The sequence below is a fragment of the Apium graveolens genome, chromosome 9 (assembly GCF_009905375.1).
Source record: "Apium graveolens cultivar Ventura chromosome 9, ASM990537v1, whole genome shotgun sequence".
In the NCBI taxonomy this organism is placed as follows: Eukaryota; Viridiplantae; Streptophyta; class Magnoliopsida; order Apiales; family Apiaceae; genus Apium; species Apium graveolens.
In genome coordinates, this window is record NC_133655.1 from 113,904,554 (window position 1) to 113,915,413 (window position 10,860).

General features: G+C 40.7%; 1 protein-coding gene across 1 annotated transcript; it reads right to left on the reverse strand.

Annotated features, from left to right (window-relative positions):
* Positions 1-6,911: 6,911 nt before the first annotated feature.
* On the reverse strand, positions 6,912-10,345 carry LOC141685499 (uncharacterized). Its single transcript, XM_074490593.1, has 2 exons — positions 10,194-10,345; positions 6,912-7,698 (listed from the first exon to the last, which is right to left on the reverse strand). Exons 1-2 carry the CDS (start codon positions 10,343-10,345, stop codon positions 6,912-6,914), a joined length of 939 nt encoding a protein of 312 aa, XP_074346694.1.
* Positions 10,346-10,860: the final 515 nt, after the last annotated feature.

Genomic DNA, 10,860 nt, shown 5'->3' on the forward strand with positions numbered 1-10,860 from the left:
CTCCAGAACAACTTCAAAAAGCCGTAGGGCTCTCTTACAGGAGCTTCTGGTCGGCCCCAAGGCCCCAATTGTAGCCTGGTCAGCCATGCTTGGTCTTAGTAGGTCTTGTGGCCACTCTCAGGGAGGTTTGATCGTCCGGGAGGAAAAGTTCTCTAAATCCATCATGGTGAACGCTTTACTCTTCATGAAACTTGTTTTCGTGGTACTTGTTCTCGCTGACATTCTGATCTTCATGGAATTCATTCTCATGGATGTCCTGGTCTTCATGAAACTTATTTCCGTTGGAGGTCAACCCCTTCTTACAAATTCACACAAAATTTCTCAAGGGAGCAACTAAAACAACTTTGGAAGGCCTCAAGGCTCTCCTACAGAGGCTCTTGGTCGGCCTCAAGGCTTCATTTTGTATCCTGGTCGGCCAGGGCTACTCTTAATGGACATTGAGGCCCTCCGGGGTCTCCTACAGAGGCTCTTGGTCGGCTATATGACCTCCTTTTGTAGCCTGGTCGGCCAGGGCTAGTCTTAATGGACATTGAGACTCTCCGGGGTCTCCTATAGAGGCTCCTAGTCGGTCATATGGCCTCTTTTTGTAGCCTAGTTGGCCATGGGTGGTCTTAATGGACTTTGAGGCCCTCTGGGATGTCCTACAGAGGCTCCTGGTCGGCCATATGGCCTCCTTTTGTAGCCTGGTCGGCCAGGGCTACTCTTGATGGACCTCGGAAGTCTCCTGCAGGGTAGTCTGATCCATCATAAGGAGAACATTCGGTTTCAGTGCTCGTGAGCACTCTGGCCTTCATGAAACTTTTTTAGCTGAAAAGCTAATCTTGTTTCAACTTTATAAGTTTTGCTAATCATGGTGATTAACATAATCAATCCTTAGCTAAGATTGATTAATTATGTTTAGTCTCAACCAGGCTATTTCCGGAAGACTGATACGGTAAGCGGTGTCCTGCATCACTTTATTCATTTATTATGTCATCATTTCCTACCTTTTGATCATTTTTATCCACCATTTCCGGTGTTTCTTTTAGAGGTACCTACTAACGCGAACCAGGCAAAGTTATGACCTATTGCATCAGGTAGCTCTTTTCGTATAAAAGAAGCTGAGAAGTGTTCATTTTCATTCACACTTTCATTTCTCAACCTCTCAAATTCTCAAACTCTTCACAAGCTCTCAATCCTTCTCAAGCTTTTCGAAGATGTCTCAAGGACAAGGTTCTAGCAAGTCCTCTTTCTCTACCAAGGAAGCTATGCACAAGAAGGCTACTCTTCGCTCTCTGCAAGGTATAACTCTCGTTTTTCCTTTCTCTATTAACCGTTGTTCTAACAGCTTGAAGAGTATGTTGGATGAGAGGGCGGACGAGTACCAAAGTACCGTCCATTTTGATGCTATTCATCACAGGAGTATGCTCCATAAAAAGGATGTTGAAGAGATTCAGTCGAGTTACTCTTGGCCCGACTACTTAGAGATTCGAAAGGCTGAGCCTAGTGAGAGGGTCTGCAATCTCAACTCCGAAAGGCTATTTGTGCATAAGGCGGCCTTGAAATCAGGGCTACGGTTCCCCCACACCCTTTCATTTCAAGACTTCTGTCGGAGCTCAAAATTCACCCCTGCCAACTGTACCCCAATGGGTGGGCTTTTATCATTCTCTTCATAGTGAGGTGCCATGACTTGGGCATCCCGCTGAGCGTAATGATGTTTCGGAGTATATTCATGATGAAAGCTTATCCCCTGAACAGACCTGGCTGGGTCGTGATAAAATATAGACCTCATGTTCCTCATATAGTGAACGCGAGCTCTCTCCATGACTCAAACCGTAAATGAAATAAGAAGTTTATGATCTTAGAATGGAAGGGGGGAGACTGGGGGCTGTACTTCAGATGTGACTTCAGTAGCCCGCTTGATAGTTCTCGCTATATTCTCAACCTTTCTGATGCTAAACTTCATGCTCGCAATCTTCTCATCGATGATGACGGGAAAACCCCTTATTGGGAGTTCGTAACAGAAACCAAGCTCCTTGAGGCTGGCATTAATGACCTCTCTATATAGGGTATTTATTTTCTAACTACTTCAACTTTGTACAAGTTTATTCTTATATATGTCTTCTTTTCTCTTGTTTTAGCTGCTAAGGCTCTTGATGCCAAGGTCAACAAGAGCAATGCGATTACGGGAAGGATGGCCCAGGATGCAGCCAAGTAGGCCAACCGAGTCCCTAATATTCTTGCTTTCCTTGAAGCATCTGGATCTGGGTAAAAGAGGACCAAAGACTTTGATGAGAAAGCAAGGTCCCCCCGGGAATCTAATTGAGGCATCTCCAACAATGACTCAGTGTTTGGCAGTCCAGAATTAGCCCTCTAGTGGTCAAGGAACCGTGTTACTCCTCCCGACCTTCTTCATGTCTCTTCTGGAGAGAAACTTCTTAAGGCCGAGATGCTAGGGGCTCAAGCCTTGTATCAGTTATACTTCAACTTGTATAAACTTTTTGTTTGAGCACCTCTTTTGGAACTTGTAGAAATTTTTATAAGAAACACCTTCACATGAGGCTCTGCTTGGCCAAAAATCCTTGTTTTTTGCTAGTCGGCCAAGGCTGGTCGGCCTAGGCCTTGTGTCTGGGGATTTATCCCTTTGATTTTTTGTAACTCCTTTTAATGTTCTCCTTGTCAGGCCAATGCTTACTTTGCTGCGTCCTCCACCAGAGCATCAAGATGAGGAGTGACTATGCAGCACTATGAACCTCCATGAACAAAATAAAGATCTCCTTTGAGGAGTGGGAGTTCAAAGCCCATAATGCATAGGGTAAGATTGCTGCCCTGGAGAGGAAGTGTGCCAAGACGGAGGAGAGGAAGAAGAAGTAATGGAGAGACCTCGTGGACTCATACCACAGATACTCGTCATTCACTAAGATGATGGATGAGCATGATGATGAGATGCACCCCGTTAACCTGGCCATAGGTTGGAAGAGGGGAATGAATGATGCTTATGGCATGTATTCGGACATCGTGGATCCAAGTATCCTATCTTGCCCTTGGTCACTTCCTATTATGGACCCTTCCGGTCAGGCCTCCAGATCTGTTCCCGAGACCCCCCATATGCGGTCTCAGTCTAGTTCCAATCGTGGGGGTTCTGATTCTAAAGGTAAGGCCCCAGCATCCCTTCATGGGTCAGGAAGCCTATTGCAAGGAGCAACGATTCATCTTCCGAGGCTAGTTCGGACAAGAAAGAGGAGGGCGAGGAGGAAGATTTTCAGGGAGTGGGGAATGTTGAGGAAGAGGAGGGCTCTTCTGATGAGTAACTGATATGGCCTTGCATGGCTTTGATTGCCTCATGCGGCCTTGTTTTTAGAACTTATTTATTTGAACTATATTGGTTTGTAACCTATTGGTCCTTCGGGACTTAACTCGTGATCCTTCAGGATCTTTATTTATGCACTCCGTTCGTCTTCATTTCATACTTGTCTTTTATTTTCCGCATTTGGTCCTTCGGGACTTTCATTCTTTAGATGCTTGTACTTAAGATGATAAAAATAAACTTGCATAAATAGATAATATCTCTGAGAAACGGGTTCAACCCTTAAATAAGATGGTTTCTTCGACCTTATTTATAAACTTAATACTAAGTACTAGGAACACATCACAAATTTCCTAAACATAATTAACCTTCAGGTTTGAAGCGTGCCAAGTGTGGGGCACTTCATCACCATTCAAGGTCTCTAACTTGTAGGATCCTCATCCTAATATCTTTCTAACCTTATAAGGTCCTTCCCAGTTAGGGGTTGGCTTTCCTCTCTCCCCGACTCCCGATACATCAATCTTCCTTAGAACCCAATTTCCATGCTGAAAAAACCTTTCTTTAACGCATCTATTGTATTAGAGGGAGGCTCTTCTTTGATGCTCTACATTGCGGCCGTTGGCCTCATCTCTGACCTCTTCAATGAGATCGAGAGCGAGCCTCATGCCTTCTTCGTTGGTCTCTGGCTCATAAGCTTCGATCCTAGAGGATCCATGAGTGATCTCGAGGGGCACTACAGCCCCGACTCCGTAAGCCAGAAAAAATGGGGAAGCTTCAGTAGTCACTGTGCAGGTAGTACGATATACCCATAGTATAGGCAACAACTCATATACCCAAGTGTTCTTTGAACGTTTAACCCTTTTATTAAGTCCATCAAGGATGATTCTGTTAGCAACTTCCGCCTGCCCGTTTGCGTGCGGGTGAGCAACCCAGGTGAAGTGAAGCTCTATGTTGTTATCATCGCAGTACTCTCTGAATTCTGTATTATCAAATTGTTTCCCATTATCCGTGACAAGGATGCGTAGGATCCCAAATCGGCATATCACATTCTCCCAGAAGAATTGGGCAATTTGCTTAGTGGTTATCTTGGCTAGTGCCTTAGCCTCAATCCACTTTGTGAAGTAGTCTATAGCTACCACAATGAACTTCCTCTTTCCTGATGCTACAAAAAATGGTCCAAGTATATCCATTCCCCATTTTGCAAAAGGGATGGGTGTGTTGATAGATGTAAGCCTCTCTGGGGGATGTCGTACTATTGGAGCGTGCCTTTGGCATCTGTCATATTTCTTCACATAAGCTTTTGCATTAGCTAACATAGTTGTCCAGTAGAATCCCAATCGAGTTATCTTGTGAGCGAGGGCCCTGCCCCCCAAGTGTTGTCCATAAATCCCTTAGTGGGCTTCTTTAAGTGCCTACTCTGCTTCAAGAGGTCTCAAGCACTTCAGGTATGGAATGACAAAGGACCTTTGTAGAGAAGGCCTTCAATCAATGAATACCTCAATGCTCTAACTGACAGCTTGCGTGCCTCCTAGGCATCATCGGGGAGTCACCCAGTCTCTAAGTGGGTCTTGATCGGGTCTATCCAACAACTTGTCATACCAACCGATGTTATCAGGTTTATGACATGAATAATAGTGGTCTTCAAGACCTGGAAGTAAATACTTCTCGGATAGTTCTTGATTTTAGACGAGGTGAACTGGGACAAGGCATCCGTCGTAGTGTTCTCCTCTCTCGGAACATGTTCTGCGTACCATTCATCAAATTGAGTCAGTATTCCCTTTACGACTCTCAGGTGCTTGGACATAGTATCATATTTGGCCTCAAAGTCTCCATTAACTTGAGCAACTACAAGTCTTGCATCTCCACAAACCTTCAGGTTTTTGGCCCTCATGGCTCTAGCCAAGCCTAAGTCGGTTATCAACGCTTCATATTCTGCTTCATTGTTCATAGTTGGGAAGTCCAACTTCAAAGCATACTCAATCATAAACCCATCAGGGATTTGCAAGACTAGGTCTGCACCACTAGATTTTATTTTAGACGCTCCGTTAAAATGGAGAACCCAATACTCTTTCGAGGTCGTTTCTTTATCCTTCTCTTTCTCTCCTCCTTCAGGGGTTACTATCTCTTGCCCCCGACTTCTTGGTCATTAATGGTACATTCGACCATGAGGTCTGCTAAGGACTGAGCCTTGATGGTAGTTCGAGACTTATACTTGATGTCAAATTCTCCTAACTTAATTGCCCACTTAATGAGCCTTCCGCCGACCTTCGATCTATATAGAATATTCCTCAAGGGCTGGTCCGTCAGGACTTCGATCTTGTGAACCTAGAAATATGGTCTCAATTTCCTCGAGGTTGTAATAAGAGCAAGCGCGAACTTCTCCGTGGTGGAGTAGTTCAACTCTGCTACATGGAGCACCTTGCTTACATAGTATACAGGCTTCTGGAGTTTCTGTTCTTTCTTTATGAAGACTACACTCATAGCCTGCTGAGATATCACCAGGTATAGATAAAGGGTGTCCTCCGGACATATTTGACCAATAACGGGGCTTCAGTCATGTAATTTTTTAGCTGTTCAAAGGCCTCTTGGTTCTCAGCTGTCCATTCAAAATTCTTCACCTTTTTAAAGGTCCTGAAAAAGGGCAAGTATTTGTCTCCGGACTTGGAGATGAATCTCCCTAGAGCTGTGATTCTTCCTGTCAGCTTATGAACGTCCTTGATGGAGCGTGGTGGCTCCATGTCCAGGATTGCTTTGATCTTATCGGGGTTGGCCTCTATTCCCCTCTTAGAGACCATATGACCCAAAAATTTCCCAGATCCAAGGGTTCAACATCATCTTGTGGTGTCTCAGCACTTTTAATGCCTCCCTGAGGTAAGTATATGATCAGCCTTCCTTAGGATTTTGACTAACATGTCGTCAACATAGACCTCCATAGTCTTCCCAATTAAATGGGTAAATATTTTATTTACCAATCTTTGGTAATTTGCTCCTGCATTCTTAAGTCCAAAAGCCATAATAAGGTAATAAAAGACACCAAAGTCGGTTATAAAAAATACCTTGGGGGTGTTATCCTTATACATTTTAATCTGATTGTAACCACTGAAGCCATCCATAAAGCTTAGCATCTCGTATCCAGCAGTGGCTTCGATCAGGGTCTCAATCCTTGGTGGGGGTAGTAGTCCTTGGGACAAGCATCATTCAAATCTGTAAAGTCAATGCACATCCGTCACTTCCCATTGGCCTTTTTAACCAATACGGGGTTGGACAACCATTCAGGGAATTGTACTTCCTCAATGAATTCAAATTCTAGGATCTTTCCGACCTCCTGTTTAATGGCTTCCAGCCTATCAGGGCCATAAGTTCTCTTCTTCTACTTTACATCCTTCTGACTCGGATCGACGTTTAACCTATGAGTTATAAGGTTCAAGTCAATCCCAAACATATAAGCTGTTGTCTAAGAAAACACATCATTGTTCTTCTATTGTCAATTGGCCTTTCAAGGCCTTGTCTAGAGATGCTCCAATAAACATGACCTTCTCCGAGTCTAAGGAATCTAGGAGAATTGGGACCAAGTCTTCTGTTGGTTTCCCTCACAGTTCATCATTCTCTCAGGCATCCATGTCTTCTATGAGGAGGACCTGCCCCCGGTTCCATCGGGCCTAAGTGTTGCAACATAGAAGTTACGGGCCATTTTCTGATCTCCTTTCGCTTCTCCAATACCGTTCCTAGTTGGGAACTTCGGTACCATGTGGTAAGTTGAGGGCACGGCCTTAAACACATGGATCTCTATTCTACCCATGATGGAATTATAAGTAGTAGCTGCCTTAACAACCTGAAAGTTCAACATCTGTGTTGCCACCCTGGGCTCTTCCCCGATAGTCACGGGAAGTTGTATTGCTCCTTCAAATTTGCATTCCACGTGGTTAAACCCGTAGATGGGTGTATTAGATAGAGTTAGTTGAGAATCATTGTAGCCCATCCTTATGAATGTGTCATGGAAAAGAATATCCACGGAATCTCCATTATCCACTAGGACCCTCATAACCGGCCAATTTCCAATTACCGGAGTGATAACTAGAAGATCATCCTGCAGAAATTTCAAACCTTCAAGGTCTGGGTCACCAAATTCAAGCGTCATCTCTGACTTAAAATGCTTAGATGGTTCTCCAACTATGCTCATCACCTCTCTCGCATAAGTTTTTTGAGAGTTTCTTGTAGTACGAGCTGTTGTAGGACCTCCTGAGATCATATTGATTACTGACCCCCGGGGTTGTGGGTTGCGATCTCTGTCATTACCCCTTCGATCATCTCTTCGATCATTGTCTCTTTTTTGGCCTCCAGCCTCTTCACCCTTGGTGAAACGTCTGAATTTTCCCCTTCGGATTAAATACTCAATCTCATCCTTAAGTTGCCTACAATCGTCAGTATCATGACTAACATCTTTGTGGAACCTGCAGTATCGAATCTTGTCTCTTTTCTCGGGGTCTCACCATAGTGGCTTCGGCCATTTGAACTCTTTGTCCTTCTCAATTTTCATAAGGAATTGGCTCCTTGGACCGTTCAACCTCGTATATTCAGTGAACCTTGGTTGCTGATTCTTCTTAGAAGAGGAGGAGTCAGAGCTTTTATAATACCCTCCAAATCCGGAGTATAGATTTGGGGCATTATTAACACTAACTATTCACTAAACCTGTACAAGCATAATATAAATAAAATAATTACCCCGAACTACTACTACTCAGGATCTTTTCAAGGTTAAGGATTAAAAACACGAATGACAAACCAACTTTATTACAAACCAGTTTAAACAATCTGTTTCAAGAACTCTCTTTATTACAAAACATTATTCTATTCACAATTTTAAACTAAACATCTTTTATTCAAACTACACTATTACTCATCCTGCTACACCTGATCTGGAAATTCAGAGCTCTCTTCCGGGATAGGGACAAACACCCTTGGTATAAGAGGGTCCCGCTGCTTGACTCGCTTCTTGACTACTCGGGTTCTGATGGGTTTCATTCTCTACCTTAACTGAAAGATAAGGTGAACAACAATAAAAGGGGGTGAACCAAAATTGCTCAACAAGCCTGTAACAATATATATAGTATAAAGAGAGAAGAATAAATGAACCGATAATCTGCTGATTTGAAAAACTATCTGTTTTTGTATAGAATAATAAATTGCCATTACTGGCGAGTGCCAAATGAACAAGACTGGAAACAAGAACCAACATATACACTATAACCTGTTGATCAGTCAGGATACAGTGTGGATATATATCCAACTGCATAGACCCAACCAGCATAAGGGGTACCCAGGCAACTATGGCCTCATAATAAAGGGTCCGGTCAATACCCGACCCGTATCGTAACCATCCAGTCCATAGCTTCACATCCGGAACAATCAGTATGCTTTTGATATATCCCAACATCAGGATATATAAGAGTATATGTAAGTAAGGGTATCAATATTGGAATATGAATAAAGAATTCAATAAATTGGGAGAAATCAAGAATCGGAATAAAATAGAAATAAGAATCAATAATTGTGTATCAATGTAAGTGAACAAGAATTATCAAGGTATAATTGATATGGAAATTGGGGTATATTTCACTATTCTGAACTTAGAATAAGGGAAAACTTGCATGGTCTGCACTTCACCTCGTATGCTTCACTGCCTTCTGCCTCTTGCTTGATTCGCTTTGAGGATATGGAATCTATCAAGGAAAGATACTCATTTAGATATCTTACTCTATACGCGTATCTTGAATTGATACCACGAAACCCTAATAGTCTACCCATACGATTCTATCTGACTCGCATGTAATTATATAACAAATAAGGATCACATAATCACGTAAAGCACATAGCACATAAGGCACATAATTGATTTTAGACTCATAGTTATTTTTAGAATCAATATTAAATTTAAACTCGCATTAACAAACACTATCTGGTTCGCTTCATAATTTTTCAGGATTTATTAGACTCAATTCTACCCCTAATAGGGCCTACAAGCAATTAATTACCATATAATGACTCATTTTCGAAAGAAATTATGATTTATAATTATTTTTAATGGAATCGGGTCATTTTTCTGAGTCTAAGGGTCTTCGTTTCACTCAAATCGGACTAACGAATTACTACGCAATAAACAATATTTAATTAATTATAAATCAATTATAATTAATTAATCATAATTAATTAAATCTTAATTATATTTTTAAATAATTATTTAAGAATTATTGTATTTTAAAATAATTAATCCCTAATTTTAATAATTTATTACAAATTATTATAATTAATTACAAATTATTACCAATTATACGATTAAATCGACTATTTATGAATAATTATTTGATACGAATAACTATTACAACTCCACTCGTATAAATAAATGAACGCTTGAATAACAATTCCAACTTATCGAATTATTACTCGTATAAATACGAGTTACTCGCATTATTCGGTTAATTATCGAATTATTAATCATATTATTCGATATATTTAATCTTATTTATTAGTTAATTACTTAATTATTAAATAAATAAATAAATAAATAAATAAATAATCAATTTCAAATTTCTAAATGAATAAAATAATTTAGAAATTATTAATAATATTTTTCAGATTTTAAAACAAATTTTTAATTGATTTTATAATTTACAAAAATTAATTTTTGATTTAATAAATAATAATAATTAATCTAATTTTGCAGAAACACACTTCAGGGTTTCAGGTTAGGGTTTTGAAGATCAAAACCGTGTCGAATTTCGGGTTGAAACCGGGTCGAACCCGGGTCGACCAAGAATAGCCCGCGGCTAGCCAGAACCCGGCGCCGACGGGGCTTTTTCCGGCGATGCAAATCCGGCCAAAACATGTGATTTCAATCCCGTTTTTCTACGTGAGTGTTTCCTGGCAAGGCACATCAACTTCCTCCCGCCTTCCCTCTTCTCCCATCATCGATATCATCGTCGGAAAATGAAGAACACTGCCGCGGCGGCGGTTCCCCGACGAGCACGAAATCAACAATAACCTCGATGAAACCGGTGCCATTCGACTGGAAATTCAACGATCTAAACACTCATGGCAATCAAAACATCTAACAATCAAACAAACTCAAAAACCGGATTCAAGAACCAAACCCGAATTTACACATCAAAAATCGAGTAATTAATAACTGAAATTAATAACATAATCAGATAGAGGATCGAAAGAGCTTCAAAACGACTACTTACATGATCGATTTGGTGCACAAAAACACTTCCAAAATCCGGTTTGATTCCAAGAACTCCTAACCCTAATTTCAGAGAATTGGGGATTTTCTTGATTTTTTTTGATTTTTACTAATTAATTAATGAATAATTACTAATAATCCAGCTATTTATATTTATAAAAATAATACCCCTAAATAAAATTAAGGGTCCAATTACACATCTAATAAAAAATATTTGGCCCCAATTTTTATAATTTTTGGGTATTAATTATGAATTTTTAATTATTCAATAAATATAAAATATATGCTAAAAATTCCCAAAAATTGTGAATATTATAAAAATGCAAAGAAAATT